This window comes from Pseudoliparis swirei, chromosome 12 (assembly GCF_029220125.1).
Source record: "Pseudoliparis swirei isolate HS2019 ecotype Mariana Trench chromosome 12, NWPU_hadal_v1, whole genome shotgun sequence".
Lineage (NCBI taxonomy): Eukaryota > Metazoa > Chordata > Actinopteri > Perciformes > Liparidae > Pseudoliparis > Pseudoliparis swirei.
The window spans coordinates 1004677-1024676 of NC_079399.1; the positions used below are offsets into that span (position 1 = coordinate 1004677).

A 20000-nucleotide genomic window follows, 5' to 3' on the forward strand; every position below is an offset into this window, starting at 1 on the left:
TTAATTTTCCGATAAGCCAGGGCAACGCCAAATCCAAACAGCAGAAATCCTGTAATCAAAGTTCCGAATAGGTAGATGTCTTCTACGTCCTCCACGGAAAGGGCTGCTAGGCACAAGACACGCCACTTCCCCCACGCGTCCATCGTGTAACCAGCAACAAACGTCCCGGCAGGTCAGGCAGGTTCCCCCGAAACCGAGCTTCTCGTCGAGAAGACGGTGTCAATTGCGTTAAGAGACCAGTTGATCAGGTCCATGGTTTTTTAGTTCGAAGAGCGATGCGGAGAGAGTCTCTCAAGTATAAGACAAGACAAGACATGACGATAGAAGCCAAGCAGGGAAGGGAAGGTCATGGGGAGGAGAGGGAGAGAAAAATGCGACCGCCTTCGAAGAGAGCCAAAAGAAGACCAGAACTCGTTAAGGCCAGAACTCGTTAAGACCACCAGAACTCGTTAAGACCAGAACTCGTTAAGACCAGAACTCGTTAAGGCCAGAACTCGTTAAGACCACCATAACTCGTTCAGACCAGAACTCGATAAGACCAGAACTCGTTAAGACCACCAGAACTCGTTAAGACCAGAACTCGTTAAGGCCAGAACTCGTTAAGATCACCATAACTCGTTAAGACCATAACTCGTTAAGACCAGAACTCGTTAAGACCACCAGAACTCGTTAAGACCAGAACTCGTTAAGACCAGAACTCGTTAAGACCAGAACTCGTTAAGACCATAACTCGTTGAGGGCAGAACTCGTTAAGACCATAACTCGTTAAGGCCAGAACTCGTTAAGACCATAACTCGTTAAGGCCAGAACTCGTTAAGACCAGAACTCGTTAAGACCAGAACTCGTTAAGGCCAGAACTCGTGAAGGGCAGAACTCGTGAAGGGCAGAACTCGAGACACCTGGTCCCAGCTGGTCCCTGCTGGACTCCAGACATAACGTAGCAGCATGGCTTTCATAAACCTCCGTCCTCTGCTTCGTCAGGTCCCACCTGGCTGTCCACCAACCTCGGGGTGCTCATCTGTATCGAGTGCTCTGGGATCCACCGGGAGATGGGGGTCCACTACTCCAGGATCCAGAGCCTGGACCTGGACGTGCTGGGCACCTCCGAGTTGCTGGTGAGTCCCCTTCACTCAGAGCGAGTCATCCAGATTATTACGAGTCTGTTTCATTTTTGTCCGTCAATAAAATATCTTTACAATTTTTGTAACAAAAAATATCAAAATAATTAAAAAGATATTACATTCTTGAATATAAATATTCTATTTTTTTCCAAATTGGTTCAAAGCATGTGACTTCTTGTAATGTGTTTCACACCATCGATGTTTATTCTCAAAACACGCAATATTTATTTAATATTTATTTAATATTATTTAATATTTATTTAAATCGTCGCCCAAATATATTTCTATTTAATGAATATGCTACAAATAATATTTTATTAAAATGTGTCCTTTTAGATTTCATAAACTGGTATTTTGAACACAGTAAAAATTAAAGTCAGTCGAGTGAACCCACCTGACGTGTTGAGTTTTAGTTGGCCAAGAACGTGGGAAACGCCAGCTTCAACGACATTATGGAGGCAGATCTGTCGGTCACCAAACCCGATCCCACCAGTGACATGTGAGTGACATGTGTCACGTGACATGTGAGTGTCATGTGACATGTGAGTGTCATATGAGTGTCATGTGTGTGTCATGTGACATGTGAGTGTCATGTGAGTCATGTGACATGTGAGTGTCATGTGACATGTGAGTGTCATATGAGTGTCATGTGTGTGTCATGTGACATGTGAGTGTCATGTGAGTCATGTGACATGTGAGTGTCATGTGAGTATCATGTGAGTGTCATGTGACATGTGAGTGTCATGAGACATGTGAGTGTCATGTGAGTGTCATGTGACATGCGAGTGTCATGTGACATGTGAGTGTCATGTGAGTGTCATGTGAGTGTCATGTGACATGTGAGTGTCATGTGAGTGTCATGTCGTGAGTATCATGTGAGTGTCATGTGACATGTGAGTGTCATGTGAGTGTCATGTCATGTGAGTATCATGTGAGTGTCATGTGACATGTGAGTGTCATGTGACATGTGAGTGTCATGTGACATGTGAGTATCATGTGACATGTGAGTATCATGTGAGTGTCATATGAGTTTCATGTGGCATGTGAGTGTCATGTGAGTGTCGTGTGACATGTGAGTGTCATGTGAGTATCATGTGAGTGTCATGTGACATGTGAGTGTCATGAGACATGTGAGTGTCATGTGAGTGTCATGTGACATGCGAGTGTCATGTGACATGTGAGTGTCATGAGAGTGTCATGTGAGTGTCATGTGAGTGTCATGTGACATGTGAGTGTCATGTCGTGAGTATCATGTGAGTGTCATGTGACATGTGAGTGTCATGTGACATGTGAGTTACATGTGAGTGTCATGTGACATGTGAGTGTCATGTCATGTGAGTATCATGTGAGTGTCATGTGACATGTGAGTATCATGTGATTGTCATGTGACATGTGAGTGTCATGTGACATGTGAGTATCATGTGACATGTGAGTATCATGTGAGTGTCATATGAGTTTCATGTGGCATGTGAGTGTCATGTGAGTGTCGTGTGACATGTGAGTGTCATGTCAGTGTCATGTGACATGTGAGTGTCATGTGACATGTGAGTGTCATGTGAGTGTCATGTGACATGTGAGTGACATGTGAGTGTCATGTGAGTTTCATGTGGCATGTGAGTGTCATGTGAGTGTCGTGTGACATGTGAGTGTCATGTCAGTGTCATGTGACATGTGAGTGTCATGTGAGTGTCATGTGTCATGTGAGTGTCATGTGACATGTGAGTGACATGTGAGTGTCATGTGACATGTGAGTGTCATGTGAGTTTCATGTAGCATGTGAGTGTCATGTGAGTGTCATGTGACATGTGAGTGACATGTGAGTGTCATGTGACATGTGAGTGTCATGTGAGTTTCATGTGACATGTGAGTGACAAGTGAGTGTCATGTGACATGTGAGTGACAAGTGAGTGTCATGTGACATGTGAGTGTCATGTGACATGTGAGTGTCATGTGACATGTGAGTGTCATGTGACACGTGAGTGACATGTGAGTGTCATGTGACATGTGAGTGACATGTGAGTGTCATGTGACATGTGAGTGACATGTGAGTGTCATGTGAGTGACTTGTGAGTGTCATGTGACATGTGAGTGACATGTGACATGTGAGTGACATGTGAGTGTCATGTGACATGTGAGTGTCATGTGACATGTGAGTGTCATGTGAGTGTCATGTGACATGTGAGTGTCATGTTAGTGTCATGTGACATGTGAGTGTCATGTGAGTGTCATGTGACATGTGAGTGTCATGTGACATGTGAGATGATGACTCTGTTCTCCGGTTAATCCTCCAGGCAAACCAGGAAGGACTTCATCACGGCCAAGTATACCGAGAAGCGCTTCGTCCGGCGGCTCTGTGCCGACGCGGAGTCCAGACTGCAGGTTCTGTACGAGGCCGTCAGGACCAGAGACATCCTGTCCCTGGTGCAGGTCCACGCTGAGGGGGTGGACCTGCAGGAGTCCATCCCACAGCCAAACCAACACGTAGGACTTCTGTTTCACCGTCAGGACCACGAGTCCACCTCCGGTTCTCTAACGTGTTAGAGCTGCGTTCTCTCTCCTGACCACCAGGGGGCGCCTCCTCTGGTTGTATAGAAGCCTCTGCCTCTACGTCACACTGCTGGAAGCTTCAGAACATTCAGACTGTTTGTTTCAGGAAGCTGGAGAGACGGTGCTCCACCTGGCGGTCCGGATGGTCGACAGGAACTCCCTCCACATCGTGGACTTCCTCGCCCAGAACAGGTGACATCATCATCATCTTCATCATCGTCATCATTGTCTTCATCATCTTCATCTGTGTGTGTGTGTGTGTGTCAGTGTGAACCTGGACCAGCAGACGGCCGGTGGCAGCACCGCGCTGCACTACTGCTGCCTGACGGACCGCAGCGAGTGTCTGAAGCTGCTGCTGAGAGGGAAGGCCTCCGTGACCACAAGTAAGAGCCTCTGACCTCCTGCCTCTGACCTCTGACCTCCTGCCTCTGACCTCCTGTCTCTGACCTCCTGCCTCTGACCTCTGGCCTCCTGCCTCTGACCTCTGACCTCTGACCTCCTGCCTCTGACCTCTGGCCTCCTGCCTTTGGCCTCCGACCTCTGGCCTCCTGTCTCTGACCTCCTGCCTCTGACCTCTGGCCTCCTGCCTCTGACCTCTGGCCTCCTGCCTTTGACCTCCTGCCTCTGACCTCCTGCCTCTGACCTCTGGCCTCCTGCCTCTGACCTCCTGCCTCTGGCCTCCTGCCTCTGACCTCTGGCCTCCTGCCTTTGACCTCCTACCTCTGGCCTCCTGTCTCTGACCTCCTGCCTCTGACCTCTGGCCTCCTGCCTCTGACCTCTGGCCTCCTGCCTTTGACCTCCTGCCTCTGACCTCTGGCCTCCTGCCTTTGACCTCCTGCCTCTGACCTCTGGCCTCCTGCCTCTGACCTCTGGCCTCCTGCTTCTGACCTCCTGCCTCTGACCTCCTGCCTTTGACCTCCTGCCTTTGACCTCCTGCCTCTGACCTCCTGCCTCTGGCCTCCTGCCTCTGACCTCCTGCCTCTGACCTCTGGCCTCCTGCTTCTGACCTCCTGCCTCTGACCTCCTGCCTCTGACCTCTGACCTCTGGCCTCCTGCCTCTGACCTCCTGCCTCTGACCTTCTGCCTTTGACCTCCTGCCTCTGGCCTCCTGCCTCTGACCTCCTGCCTCTGACCTCTGGCCTCCTGCTTCTGACCTCCTGCCTCTGACCTCTGACCTCTGGCCTCCTGCCTCTGGCCTTCTGACCTCTGACCTTTGACCTCCTGCCTCTGACCTCCTGCCTTTGACCTCCTGCCTCTGGCCTCCTGCCTCTGACCTCCTGCCTCTGACCTCTGGCCTCCTGCTTCTGACCTCCTGCCTCTGGCCTCTGACCTCCTGCCTCTGACCTCCTGCCTTTGACCTCTGGCCTCCTGCCTTTGACCTCTGACCTCCTGCCTCTGGCCTCCTGCCTCTGACCTCTGGCCTCCTGCCTCTGACCTCTGGCCTCCTGCTTCTGACCTCCTGCCTCTGACCTCTGGCCTCCTGCCTCTGACCTCCTGCCTCTGACCTTCTGCCTTTGACCTCCTGCCTCTGACCTCTGACCTTTGACCTCCTGCCTTTGACCTCTGGCCTCCTGCCTCTGACCTCCTGCCTCTGACCTCTGGCCTCCTGCTTCTGACCTCCTGCCTCTGACCTCCTGCCTTTGACCTCTGGCCTCCTGCCTTTGACCTCTGACCTCTGGCCTCCTGCCTCTGACCTCTGGCCTCCTGCTTCTGACCTCCTGCCTCTGACCTCCTGCCTCTGACCTCTGACCTCCTGCCTCTGACCTTCTGCCTCTGACCTCTGGCCTCCTGCCTCTGACCTTCTGCCTTTGACCTCCTGCCTCTGACCTCCTGCTTCTGACCTCCTGCCTCTGACCTCCTGCCTCTGACCTCTGGCCTCCTGCCTCTGACCTCCTGCCTCTGACCTCTGGCCTCCTGCTTCTGACCTCCTGCCTCTGACCTCTGACCTCTGGCCTCCTGCCTCTGACCTCCTGCCTCTGACCTCCTGCCTCTGACCTCCTGCCTTTGACCTCCTGCCTCTGGCCTCCTGCCTCTGACCTCCTGCCTCTGACCTCTGGCCTCCTGCTTCTGACCTCCTGCCTCTGGCCTCTGACCTCCTGCCTTTGACCTCTGGCCTCCTGCCTCTGACCTCCTGCCTCTGGCCTCCTGCCTATGACCTCTGACCTCCTGCCTCTCCTCAGCCAACGCCGCCGGCGAGACGGCACTGGACATCGCCAAGCGGCTGGGCCACGCCCAGTGTGAGGAGCAGGTGAGTCCACCACCCATCGGGGGGGGGGGGGGGTGAGGGTCAGGCTGACCCGCTCTGCTCCAGCTGACTCAGGCGCAGACCGGGAAGTTCAACCTGCACGTCCACGTGGAGTACGAGTGGCGCCTGCAGCACGCCGACATGGACGAGAGCGAGGACGAGATGGAGGACAAGGTCAGCGCCAGACGAGCGGCGCCGGGCGAGACGGAGACCGTGACTGACGCCTGTTGTTGTTGTTGTTGTTGCCGTCTTACTGCAGCCAATCCCCAACCGGCGGGAGGAGCGTCCGGTCAGCTGCTTCGTGCCGGGCAGCGGCGCCATGCAGCCCAACATGGCGGCGCTGGCCCGGGACGCCGCCATGTTGGCGAGGGACAAGAAGCCTCAGATGATCAGCAACGAGACCTACGGGGCCACGCTGGAGCCGCAGGGGCCCACGCTGCCGCCCAGGGGGCCAATCAGAGGTCAGACTGGGAGGCCACGCCCACATATGAAGCATAGACTTCTATACAACCAGAGGAGTCGCCCCCTGGTGGTCAGGAGAGAGAATGCAGCTTTAACACATGGAACATAGACTTCTATACAACCAGAGGAATCACCCCCTGGTGGTCAGGAGAGAGAATGCAGCTTCAACACATGAAGCATAGACTTCTATACAACCAGAGGAGTCGCCCCCTGGTGGTCAGGAGAGAGAATGCAGCTTCAACACATGAAGCATAGACTTCTATACAACCAGAGGAGTCGCCCCCTGATGGTCAGGAGAGAGAATGCAGCTTCAACACATGAAGCATAGACTTCTATACAACCTGAGGAGTCGCCCCCTGGTGGTCAGGAGAGAGAACGCAGCTTTAACACATGAAGCATAGACTTCTATACAACCAGAGGAGCCCCCTGGTGGTCAGGAGAGAGAATGCAGCTTTAACACATGAAGCATAGACTTCTATACAACCAGAGGAGTCGCCCCCTTGTGGTCAGGAGAGAGAATGCAGCTTTAACACATGAAGCAGAGACTTCTATACAACCAGAGGAGTGGCCCCCTGGTGGTCAGGAGAGAGAATGCAGCTTTAACACATGAAGCATAGACTTCTATACAACCAGAGGAGTGGCCCCCTGGTGGTCAGGAGAGAGAATGCAGCTTTAACACATGAAGCATAGACTTCTATACAACCAGAGGAGTGGCCCCCTGGTGGTCAGGAGAGAGAATGCAGCTTTAACACATGAAGCATAGACTTCTATACAACCAGAGGAGTCGCCCCTGGTGGTCAGGAGAGAGAATGCAGCTTCAACACATGAAGCATAGACTTCTATACAACCAGTCGCCCCCTGGTGGTCAGGAGAGAGAATGCAGCACTAAAGCCAACATGTCTCCAGTGTGAGCCTTAGTGACAGTTGATTGACAGGTGAAGCCCCGCCCATCAGTGAGTGGTGAGTTCAGGTGATTCTGTCTCTGCAGGTGCCGGACCCGGTAAACATGTTGCCATGGAAACCCTCGCGAGACAGCGGTCGTCCTCCGACCCCCCGAACCCTCAGACCCCCGACAGGAACTCCTCCGTGTACGGTGAGTCACTGACTTCCTGTCGGCCATCGCCAAAATAAAAGCTTTTTATTGATCTGATCCACTTGGTGACTCACTCTGGTCCACCTGCTCCTCCCAGTGCTCCCAGTAGCTCCTCCTCCAGTGAGCAAGAGATCCAGCATGTTGGAGACCAAGACCCAGTCTGCCAGGAACACCCCCCTGCCCCCTCTGCCCCCCCCACCAGGACTCCCCCAGGTTCCCCAAGTCCCACCGCCACCCCACTACAAAGCTCCGCCCCTCCCACCACCAGTCCCCCTTCACCAGACCATCAGACCACTGGGACCACCAGGACCACCGGGACCCAAGTCCCCTAAATCACCCACCGGGTACGTACTGGACTGTACTGGACTGTAGTGGACTGTACTGGACTGTAGTGGACTGTAGTGGACTGTACTGGACTGTACTGGACTGTAGTGGACTGTACTGGACTGTAGTGGACTGGACTGTACTGGACTGTAGTGGACTGTAGTGGACTGGACTGGACTGTACTGGACTGTAGTGGACTGGACTGTACTGGACTGTAGTGGACTGTACTGGACTGGACTGTAGTGGACTGTAATGGACTGTAGTGGACTGGACTGGACTGTAGTGGACTGTAGTGGACTGTAGTGGACTGTAATGGACTGGACTGTACTGGACTGTAGTGGACTGGACTGTAGTGGACTGTAATGGACTGTAGTGGACTGTAGTGGACTGGACTGTACTGGACTGTAGTGGACTGGACTGGACTGTAGTGGACTAATGGACTGTAGTGGACTGTAATGGACTGTAGTGGACTGTACTGGACTGTAGTGGACTGTAGTGGACTGTAGTGGACTGGACTGTAGTGGACTGTAATGGACTGTAGTGGACTGTAGTGGACTGTAGTGGACTGGACTGTACTGGACTGTAGTGGACTGTAGTGGACTGTACTGGACTGGACTGTAGTGGACTGTACTGGACTGGACTGTAGTGGACTGTAATGGACTGTAGTGGACTGGACTGTACTGGACTGTACTGGACTGTACTGGACTGTAGTGGACTGTACTGTACTGGACTGTAATGGACTGTAGTGGATTAGTGGACTGTACTGGATTCTACTGTTATTGAGGGAACTGGACTGTAATGGACTGTACTGGACTGTAGTGGACTGTACTGGACTGTAATGGACTGTACTGGACTAATGGACTGTAGTGGACTGTACTGGACTGTAGTGGACTGTAGTGGACTGGACTGGATTCTACTGTTATTGAGGGAACTGGACTGTTAGACAGTTCTGGTCTGTACTGGTCTGTACCAGTGGTGTCCAGTCGGATCCGGTCTGAGCTGGTTTGTGAAGGACCTCCCTCTGATCCCAGACCAGTGAAACGGCCTCCACAGAGACCTCCTCTCAGGACCGCCTCCATGGACCAACGAGGGGCTCACACACACGGCGCCGGCCCCCCGACACCCAAACCCAGGAGCACCTTCTCCGTGAGTGCCCGAACGCAACGGCTCCGAGGTCAGAGGTCAACACTAGCGGACTAATTACACTTTGTGTGTGTGTGTGTGTGTAGAAGCAGAAGCCCAAGCGGGTGAAGACCATCTATAACTGCTCCGCTGACCATCCAGACGAGTTGACCTTCTCTGAGGGGGAAGTGCTGGTGGTGGAGGGGGAGGAGGACAGCGAGTGGTGGGTGAGTAACAGGAAGTCATCAACGGTAACAGGAAGTCATCATCAGGAACAGGAAACACATAATCAGTAACAGGAAGTCATCAACATTAACAGGAAGTCATCATCAGGAACAGGAAACACATAATCAGTAACAGGAAGTCATCATCAGTAACAGGAAACACATAATCAGGAACAGGAAACACATAATCAGTAACAGGAAGTCATCATCAGGAACAGGAAACACATAATCAGTAACAGGAAGTCATCATCAGTAACAGGAAGTCATCATCAGGAACAGGAAACACATAATCAGTAACAGGAAGTCATCATCAGGAACAAGAAACACATAATCAGTAACAGGAAGTCATCAACATTAACAGGAAGTCATCATCAGGAACAGGAAACACATAATCAGTAACAGGAAGTCATCAACATTAACAGGAAGTCATCATCAGGAACAGGAAACACATAATCAGTAACAGGAAGTCATCATCAGGAACAGGAAACACATAATCAGTAACAGGAAGTCATCATCAGGAACAGGAAACACATAATCAGTAACAGGAAGTCATCATCAGTAACAGGAAGTCATCATCAGTAACAGGAAGTCATCATCAGTAACAGGAAGTCATCATCAGTAACAGGAAACACATAATCAGTAACAGGAAGTCATCATCAGTAACAGGAAGTCATCATCAGTAACAGGAAGTCATCATCAGTAACAGGAAGTCATCATCAGTAACAGGAAACACATAATCAGTAACAGGAAGTCATCATCAGTAACAGATGTGTAACAGGAAGTAATCATCAGTAACAGGAAGTCATCATCAGTAACAGGAAATGCATCATCAGTAACAGGAAGTCATTATCAGTAACAGATGTGTAACAGGAAGTAATCATCAGTAACAGGAAGTCATCATCAGTAACAGGAAGTCATCATCAGTAACAGGAAATGAATCATCAGTAACAGGAAACACATAATCAGTAACAGGAAGTCATCATCAGTAACAGATGTGTAACAGGAAGTAATCATCAGTAACAGGAAGTCATCATCAGTAACAGGAAATGAATCATCAGTAACAGGAAGTCATCAGGAACAGGAAACGCATCATGGTGACTTCCTCCTGTCCGTCCTCAGGTGGGTCACGTTGAAGGAGACCCGACGAGGAGAGGAGCGTTTCCTGTCACCTTCGTTCACTTCATCACAGAGTGAAGCCCCGCCTCCACGCTGCTCACCTGGACAGACCCCGCCCCTCAGAGACCCGCCCCTCACCTGAGCCGGACCTCCAAGTTCTGCCCATGTTCAAACTCACAGAACTTTATTGTAAATCCAGTCTGTAGTCCAACAGGAAGTCCTCAAGAGTCTATGGTCCAACAGGAAGTCCTCAAGAGTCTGTAGTCCAACAGGAAGTCCTCAAGAGTCTATAGTCCAACAGGAAGTCCTCCTGAGTCTGTAGTCCAACAGGAAGTCCTCCTGAGTCTGTAGTCCAACAGGAAGTCCTCCTGAGTCTGTAGTCCAACAGGAAGTCCTCCTGAGTCTGTAGTCCAACAGGAAGTCCTCAAGAGTCTGTAGTCCAACAGGAAGTCCTCCTGAGTCTGTAGTCCAACAGGAAGTCCTCCTGAGTCTGTAGTCCAACAGGAAGTCCTCAAGAGTCTGTAGTCCAACAGGAAGTCCTCCTGAGTCTGTAGTCCAACAGGAAGTCCTCCTGAGTCTGTAGTCCAACAGGAAGTCCTCCTGAGTCTGTAGTCCAACAGGAAGTCCTCAAGAGTCTGTAGTCCAACAGGAAGTCCTCCTGAGTCTGTAGTCCCACCTCTGATGATGTAACTTCCTGTCTGGTCTGAGGCTCCTCCTCTGATGATGTAACTTCCTGTCTGGTCTGAGGCTCCTCCTCTGATGATGTAACTTCCTGTCTGGTCTGAGGCTCCTCCTCTGATGATGTAACTTCCTGTCTGGTTCGAGCCTCCTTCCTGCAGCGTTCTGGAGTTTTCTCCTCATGTAACCAACCAGCGAAGGGTTCAGCCAATCAGAAGCCAGGTAGGGCGGGTCTTAGTAAAGCAGCGTTTCAGAAGCTCGGAGCCCAAATCCTCTTCTTCGCGTTTGTTTCTGGTATATTTAGTGATATTTTAATGCCGGCTGAGGGGAACTTTAATATCAACTTCCTATTTGATGTTATCATCTTTGTTCTTATGTCATTAAAAACATATTAAATACTGCTTTACACACTGAACGTGTCATTGTATTATTATTATTATATATGTTTCTCTCCTCCTTTTAATCTCTTCCATTTTTCACGATTTTTGGTCTACTTTCTTTTTTTGTTCCTAAATTTAAATCCTTTCAAACCTGACAACACACAATATTGTTATTGCATTTAATTTGATCATATAAGAAAATATAAAAACAGTTGGAATTGTATTGTTAAGAATAATCAGAACAATTGTAATATACTTATATAACAATTTAAAATATAAAACATTATTTACGAATAACCAAGTGAATAACTTACACATACACAAATATACAAAAATATGCAAATTACATATACACGCATATATACTATTCAATTCAATTCAGTTTATTTGTATAGCCCATTTTTACTAGGATTTACTCATGGGAAAGGCATCGGATGAAAGTGGTTAAAAATAAACAAATCATGACAATACTTTTCTTGCTTAATAGTGAGAATTTGTTAATGTTTAGATTAACTTATTGTAAGACAACATTATTACGTCGTGTTGGATTTTAAATTGTAAATCTCCAGGTGGAACCGAAGTTTCGACGGGTGGTTCTACACGGAGAGGTTTTCCTTCAGTAACCGGAAGTGACGTCTTAGCCGCCGAACTGTGTAGCTCCGCGCGCCGCTGCTCCAGAAGAGTTCACGTCGTTTATTAAACTGACCATGGCGGCTAAACGTAAATGTGACGTCACGGTTCCCGCGGAGGAGAGCGACCAGCTGCTGATCCGCCCGCTGTGAGTCCAGACCCGCTGGGTCCGTCCGCACCGGACTCTGCCGGACTCACAAAGAGCCGCGTTTAGTTCATAGAAACCTGTTCCGGACACCACGTGACGGAGGAGCTGGGTCTGGCCGGAAGAGACCCAGACCCGGTCCACTTGGAGACCTGGTCCACCGTCACGTGGTCTTCCTTAAAACTGTTATTCACGATAACAACGAGATCATTGTGTGTGTGTGTGTGTGTGTGTGTGTGTGTGTGTGTGTGTGTGTGTGTGTGTGTGTGTGTGTGTGTGTGTGTGTGTGTGTGTGTGTGTGTGTGTGTGTGTGTGTGTGTGTGTGTGTGTGTGTGTGTGTGTGTGTGTGTGTGTGTGTGTGTGTGTGTGTGTGTGTGTGTGTGTGTGTGTGTGTGTGTGTGTGTGTGTGTCTCTCTCTCTCTCTCTCTCTCTCTCTCTCTCTCTCTCTCTCTCTCTCTCTCTCTCTCTCTCTCTCTCTCTCTCTCTCTCTCTCTCTCTCTCTCTCTCTCTCTCTCTCTCTCTCTCTGTGTGTGTGTGTGTGTGTCCAGAGGAGCGGGACAGGAAGTGGGACGATCCTGCATCATCCTGGAGTTCAAGGGACGGAAGATTATGGTATGTTTGGACTCATCAGCTGTAAATGTTAACACCAGCTGTGTGTGTAGTGTGTGTGTAACCTGTGTGTGTGTGTAGCTGGACTGTGGGATCCATCCCGGTCTGGAGGGGATGGACGCTCTGCCGTACATCGACCTGATCGACCCGGCTGAGATCGACCTGCTGCTCATCAGCCAGTGAGTTCACCACGAGGAGACCAGAGACACACACACACACACAGAGACACACAGAGACACACACAGAGACACACACAGAGACACAGAGACACACACACACACACAGAGACACACAGAGAGACACACACACACACAGAGACACACACAGAGACACACACACAGAGACACACACACACACACACAGACACACACAGACACACACAGAGACACACACACACACACACAGACACACACAGAGACACACACACACACACACACACAGAGACACACACAGAGACACACACACACACACAGAGACACACAGAGACACACACACACACACACACACAGAGACACACACAGACACACAGACACACACAGAGACACACACAGAGACACACACACACACACAGAGACACACACAGAGACACACACACACACACAGAGACACACACAGACACACACACAGACACACACACACACTCACCCCCCCCCCCCCTCAGCTTCCACCTGGACCACTGTGGCGCTCTGCCGTGGTTCCTGCAGAAGACGAGCTTCAAAGGACGCACCTTCATGACGCACGCCACCAAGGCCATCTACCGCTGGCTGCTGTCGGACTACGTCAAGGTCAGGTGAGCAGAGGGGGGGGTGACTGTGTGTGTGTGACTGTGTGTAACTGTGTGTGTGTGTGTGTGTGTGTTAACTGTGTGTGACTGTGTGTGTGTGTGTTAACTGTGTGTGACTGTGTGTGACTGTGTGTGTGTGACTGTGTAACTGTGTGTGTGTGTGTGTGTGTGTGACTGTGTGTAACTGTGTGTGTGTGTGTGTGTGTAGTAACATCTCAGCAGACGACATGCTGTACACGGAGACGGACCTGGAGGAGAGCATGGAGAAGATCGAGACCATCAACTTCCACGAGGTCAAGGAGGTCGCCGGCATCAAGTTCTGGTGTTACCACGCCGGCCACGTCCTGGGGGCCGCCATGTTCATGATCGAGATCGCCGGGGTCAAGGTCAGCATGCGTCTAGTCCCACAGGAAGTCCTCCTGGGTCTGTAGTCCCACAGGAAGTCATTGTGTGTGTGTGTGTGTGTGTGTAGTTGTTGTACACGGGGGACTTCTCCCGTCAGGAGGACAGACATCTGATGGCGGCGGAGATCCCGAGTGTGAAGCCAGACATCCTGATCACGGTGAGTTCATTCAAAGAGATTAACTTTGTTAACTTTATTAACTTTATTACTTGGCCCCGCCCCCAGGAGTCGACCTATGGGACGCACATCCACGAGAAGCGTGAGGAGCGCGAGGCTCGCTTCTGCAACACGGTGCACGACATCGTGAACCGCGAGGGCCGCTGCCTGATCCCCGTGTTCGCCCTGGGCCGCGCGCAGGAGCTGCTGCTCATCCTGGGTAGGCCCCGCCCCCTACACGCCGCCACGGGGGGGGGGCGGGGCTGATGCCTGTGTGTGTGTGTGTGTAGACGAGTACTGGCAGAACCACCCGGAGCTCCACGACATCCCCATCTACTACGCCTCGTCTCTGGCCAGGAAGTGCATGGCGGTGTACCAGACCTACATCAACGCCATGAACGACAAGATCCGCAAGGCCATCACCGTCAACAACCCCTTCGTGTTCAAGCACATCAGCAACCTGAAGGTGAGCCCCGGGCCGCGGTGTCTGACCCCCCCCCCCCTGTGCCGCGGTGTCTGACCGCCCCTGTGTTCCTCAGAGCATGGACCACTTCGATGACATCGGGCCCAGCGTGGTCATGGCGTCCCCCGGCATGATGCAGAGCGGCCTCTCCAGAGAGCTGTTCGAGTCCTGGTGCACCGACAAGAGGAACGGGGTCATCATCGCCGGATACTGTGTGGAGGGCACGCTGGCCAAGGTGGGAGGGGCTGACCAAGGTGGGAGGGGCTGACCAAGGTGGGAGGGGCTGACCAAGGTGGGGGGGCTGACCGGGGGGGGTGGAAGCTGACCAAGGTGGGGGCGCTGGCCAAGGTGGGGGGGCTGGCCGGGGGGGGGGGAAGCTGACCAAGGTGGGGGCGCTGGCCAAGGTGGGGGGGCTGGTGGGGGACACGATGGTAATGTAGTTGAACAGAGTATTGAGTTGTTGTTGTTGTTGTTGCTCAGCACATCATGACGGAGCCCGATGAGATCGCCACCATGTCGGGCCAGAAGCTGCCCCTCAAGATGTCCGTGGACTACATCTCCTTCTCCGCCCACACCGACTACCAGCAGACCAGCGAGTTCATCCGGGCCCTGAAGCCGCCGCACGTGGTGCGACACCACGACCACATGTTCACATACATGACCACATGTTCACATGCATGACCGCATGTTCACATGCATGACCGCATGTTCACATGCATGTTCACATGCATGACCGCATGTTCACATGCATGACCACATGTTCACATGCATGACCGCATGTTCACATGCATGACCACATGTTCACATGCATGACCACATGTTCACATACATGACCGCATGTTCACATACATGACCGCATGTTCACATACATGACCACATGTTCACATGCATGACCACATGTTCACATACATGACCACATGTTCACATGCATGACCACATGCATGACCACATGTTCACATACATGACCACATGTTCACATGCATGACCGCATGTTCACATGCATGACCGCATGTTCACATACATGACCGCATGTTCACATGCATGACCGCATGTTCACATGCATGACCGCATGTTCACATGCATGACCGCATGTTCACATGCATGACCGCATGTTCACATGCATGACCGCATGTTCACATACATGACCGCATGTTCACATGCATGACCGCATGTTCACATGCATGACCGCATGTTCACATACATGACCGCATGTTCACATGCATGACCGCATGTTCACATACGTGACCGCATGTTCACATGCGTGACCGCATGTTCACATGCGTGACCGCATGTTCACATGCGTGACCGCATGTTCACATGCATGACCGCATGTTCACATGCGTGACCACATGTTCACATGCGTGACCGCATGTTCACATGCATGACCACATGCGTGTGATCGTAGATCCTGGTGCACGGCGAGCAGAACGAGATGGCCCGGCTGAAGGCGGCGCTGATCCGCGAGTACGAAGACAACGACGAGGTCGACATCGAGGTCCACAACCCGAGGAACACGGAGGCTGTCACGCTGAACTTCAGGGGGGAGAAGCTGGCCAAGGTGTGTGTGTGTGTGTGTGTGTGTGTGTGTGTGTGTGTGTGTGTGTGTGTGTGTGTGTGTGTGTGTGTGTGTGTGTGTGTGTGTGTGTGTGTGTGTGTGTGTGTGTGTGTGTGTGTGTGTGTGTGTGTGTGTGTGTGTGTGTGTGTGTGTGTGTGTGTGTGTGTGTTCTAACTCCCAGCATGCTCTGCTGCAGGTGATGGGCTCTCTGACTGACAGGAAGTGCGTTCAGGGTCAGAGGGTCTCCGGGATCCTCGTCAAGAGGAACTTCAACTACCACATCGTGACGCCCGCCGACCTCTCCAGTCAGTACCCGTGTGCCTGTCTTCATGTCTCTGTTGTGTTCAGGTCGTGTTCAGGTCGTGTTGTGTTCAGGCTCCGTTGTGCCGTCTCTTTCAGACTACACAGACCTGTGCATGAGCACGGTGACCCAGACGCAGGCCGTGCCGTACAGCGGGCCCATCTCCCTGCTGGTCAGCCAGCTGCGCAGCCTGGCAGGTGGGTGACCATGGACTCAGTGTTCATAATTATTAGGGATTAATTCTCTTATTTTTTAAATATTTTTAATAATCACATTTATATTCTGATTTAATGGTATTTATTCTGTATTTTATTTATTTTACTAATATTTATTTATTTTATTAATACAATGTATTTTTTTAATGTATTATTAATAAATAGTACACATAAAAAAAATATTCAAATCAACCAGGTTACGTATTTTTACTTTAAGTTTATTATGAATGAATCTGGTTCTTTGTTGTTTTAACGTTTACTTTGACACTAATAGTTTGAACAAAGTGCATACTTGTTAAAGCTTCCCATGTACTCTGTGTACTATGTGTACTCTGTGTGCTCTATGTACTCTGTGTACTTGTAGGCGACGTGGAGCAGGTGGAGGAGGCGGAGAAGATCACGGTGCGCGTCTTCAAGAGCATCTCCCTGGTCTACGAGGCCGGCGTGGTGCTGCTGGAGGTTTGATTCTGCAGGGTCGCGCTAACATAGAGCTACGCTGACATAGAGCTACGCTAACAGAGCTACGCTGACATAGAGCTACGCTAACATAGAGCTACGCCGACATCGAGCTACGCTGACATAGAGCTACGCTAACATCGAGCTACGCCGACATCGAGCTACGCTGACATAGAGCTACGCTGACATAGAGCTACGCTAACATCGAGCTACGCCGACATCGAGCTACGCTAACATAGAGCTATGCTAACATAGAGCTACGCTGACATAGAGCTACGCTGACATAGAGCTATGCTAACATAGAGCTACGCCGACATCGAGCTACGCTGACATAGAGCTATGCTGACATAGAGCTATGCTAACATAGAGCTACGCTGACATAGAGCTACGCCGACATCGAGCTACGCTGACATAGAGCTATGCTGACATAGAGCTATGCTAACATAGAGCTACGCCGACATCGAGCTACGCTGACATAGAGCTACGCTGACATAGAGCTACGCTAACATAGAGCTATGCTAACATAGAGCTACGCTGACATAGAGCTACGCTGACATAGAGATACGCTAACATAGAGCTACGCTGACATAGAGCTACGCTAACATAGAGCTACGCTGACATAGAGCTACGCTGACATAGAGCTACGCTGACATAGAGCTACGCCAACATAGAGCTACGCCGACATAGAGCTACGCCGACATAGAGCTATGCCGACATAGAGCTACGCTGACATAGAGCTACGCTTCACTGGGTTGGCACAGCGCGGTCATGCCAGTAGCCTGACCGCTTAGTGTTTTAGTTAGCATGCTAACGCCTGCTACCACGTCTTTGAGTTTAACTGAGGGCGCCTGAACGTCTCGTGGAGGATCCATGCGGAGCGTAACCGGTTGTAACCGCTCTCGCCCTCAGTGGATCGCCAACCCGCTCAACGACATGTACGCCGACGCCGTCACGACGGTGGTGCTGGAGGTCCAGTCCAACCCCAGCGCCCAGAAGTGTGAGTAAAGCAGCGGCTCTGGGGCCCGGCGGGGGACAGAGCCGAGCTCTCTGGGGCCCGGCGGGTCAGAACCTCTCTAACCTCCGTGTGTTTCAGTTCTGGAGGGCAAGAAGGAAACGTTCCACGAGGAGGTGTTCGTGGAGCGGCTGGCGCTCATGCTGCAGTGAGTAGCCCACACGGCTTTTACTTAGATTAAATATATACATGTACTTCTAGAAACATGAATCATGTGTTTGTATCTATATATAAATATATAGATATATATGCATTGAGTAGCCCACACGCCTTTTACTTATAAATATATATATTTGCATTTATAGAAACATAAATCATGTGTGTTTATATAAATGTATATATATATGCATACAGAATTTATGTTTATATAAATATATTATTTATCTTTATATAAATATATATATATTTATATGAACATATATTTATGGATATACACATCATTTATGTTTATATAAATAACTATATTTAAATAATTATTTCTATAAATATGTCTAGATATAAATAGATCATTTATATAAATAAATAGATTTATAGACATGTTTATGAATAACTGTGTTTATATAAGTGTGTGTATATAAATAAATAATTCATGTTTATATACACATATTTATACACATAAATGTGTATGTGTATATAAATAAATATGTATATGTTTATTTAAATATGTATCTTTATAAATATATATAAATATACAGACGGCTGTCGACTGAAACATGAAACTTGATTCCATCTTTTTAAGTGTTAAACTAAATGTTTAGTGAGATATCCGATCCCACTGCTCTGGTTTCAGTGATGAAGGTCGCAGAAGGTCACCTCAAGACTTCATGACCTTGTGTCCAGAAGCTCTGGCTTCAAGGTTAAAGCGATGACCTCGTGGTGAAGACTCAGTCATCTGGGTCGACGTGACGTTATTTATTTGATTAAGTCGTCCAGATGAATCTGTTCTAGACGACAATCTCTGGACTCACATTTAGATCCTAAAGATCTTCATGTGAGATATTAGTGTACATACTAATGTTTCTTTATATGTAATGCTCTTCTTTATACGGTATATTATAGAATCACCATGTGGCAAACAAAACAACGCGAGCTGAAGAAGCTCGTACCCGTCGAGATGCGGGGATTTTCAAAATAAGAGCTGGTCTCGGTGGCCGACCCCTCAGACCGGTGTCGTTGTGTGTTGCAGCGACATGTTCGGAGAAGACTGCGTGAACTTCAGAGACGGAAAAGACTTGAGCGTGACGGTGGACGGGGTCACGGCCTCCATCGACCCGGAGACCCGGGTGAGGACGGTGGCCCTGGAGGACGTTCCTACCCGTTGACCACGGGGTCACGAATATAGACATCCAGATGCTTCTTCGTAAAAGGCTGAATCTAACGACGTTGGTCAGACTTCCTGTCTGAGTCTTCTGGCTAAAAAGCATTTAATAAGCTTTGTTTTGATCCATTTATTGTGATAAACTGACAGCTACATGTTTATTTTCGTATGAATGAAAGAAAGAACGAACAGGACATGGCCATGACATCACTTTTATGACCTCTGACCTCTGTCTGCAGTCGGTGGCGTGCACAGAGGACGAGACTCTGAGGGAGATGGTGGAGGTGGCCGTGCATCGGCTCTACGACGCCCTAAGCCCCGCCTTCTGACTGATGTCACCGCATGGCGTGAACAAAGACGAGCTCTTTGTTTGAAACCTGATTCCAAAGGAATCAACCACACCATTTATTTTGTACTTCATTTTTCTGTCAAATTAAAAAAGTTTGTTCAGATCTCTGATTTCAGACTAAAAATCATTTTCAGAATTCAGTTCATTCATTAAAGCTCTTTTTTCACATTAAAACTCTTTTCACATTCATAATATCTTTTCAGTCTATATAAAAACTCTTGTGGCTGAATCTCATCCACTTGAAACTTGCTTAAAACTGGCAGAACAAAACAGAAGAGAAACAGTGAAGCTC

At 49.9% G+C, this 20000-nt stretch overlaps 2 protein-coding genes across 3 annotated transcripts in view; both read left to right on the forward strand.

The window, feature by feature from the left end:
• asap2b (ArfGAP with SH3 domain, ankyrin repeat and PH domain 2b) overlaps nucleotides 1-11343 on the forward strand; it is a 33750-nt gene extending 22407 nt beyond the window's left edge. The window contains exons 15-27 of the mRNA XM_056428440.1: nucleotides 982-1115; nucleotides 1535-1620; nucleotides 3413-3602; nucleotides 3775-3860; nucleotides 3936-4051; nucleotides 5849-5916; nucleotides 5980-6087; nucleotides 6173-6374; nucleotides 7364-7468; nucleotides 7566-7812; nucleotides 8824-8938; nucleotides 9022-9141; nucleotides 10258-11343. Of these exons, the coding sequence (XP_056284415.1) occupies nucleotides 982-1115; nucleotides 1535-1620; nucleotides 3413-3602; nucleotides 3775-3860; nucleotides 3936-4051; nucleotides 5849-5916; nucleotides 5980-6087; nucleotides 6173-6374; nucleotides 7364-7468; nucleotides 7566-7812; nucleotides 8824-8938; nucleotides 9022-9141; nucleotides 10258-10332 (1652 nt within the window). The 3' untranslated portion in view covers nucleotides 10333-11343. The remainder of the gene's footprint in view (nucleotides 1-981; nucleotides 1116-1534; nucleotides 1621-3412; nucleotides 3603-3774; nucleotides 3861-3935; nucleotides 4052-5848; nucleotides 5917-5979; nucleotides 6088-6172; nucleotides 6375-7363; nucleotides 7469-7565; nucleotides 7813-8823; nucleotides 8939-9021; nucleotides 9142-10257) is intronic.
• A 607-nt stretch (nucleotides 11344-11950) lies between these two features.
• On the forward strand, nucleotides 11951-19812 carry LOC130202448 (cleavage and polyadenylation specificity factor subunit 3-like). 2 transcript variants are annotated; one of them, XM_056427994.1, is made up of 18 exons: nucleotides 11951-12090; nucleotides 12636-12699; nucleotides 12778-12875; nucleotides 13358-13486; nucleotides 13689-13866; nucleotides 13953-14042; nucleotides 14109-14259; nucleotides 14330-14505; nucleotides 14579-14737; nucleotides 14983-15129; nucleotides 15908-16060; nucleotides 16254-16362; nucleotides 16457-16555; nucleotides 16938-17032; nucleotides 17939-18026; nucleotides 18123-18189; nucleotides 19228-19324; nucleotides 19599-19812. In XM_056427994.1, exons 1-18 carry the CDS (start codon nucleotides 12020-12022, stop codon nucleotides 19686-19688), a joined length of 2061 nt encoding a protein of 686 aa, XP_056283969.1. In that variant the 5' UTR covers nucleotides 11951-12019; the 3' UTR covers nucleotides 19689-19812. The 2 variants fall into 2 exon arrangements, with proteins under 2 accessions (XP_056283969.1, XP_056283970.1); XM_056427995.1 differs by lacking the exons at nucleotides 11951-12090; nucleotides 12636-12699; nucleotides 12778-12875 and having other exon boundaries at nucleotides 13413-13481.
• Nucleotides 19813-20000: the final 188 nt, after the last annotated feature.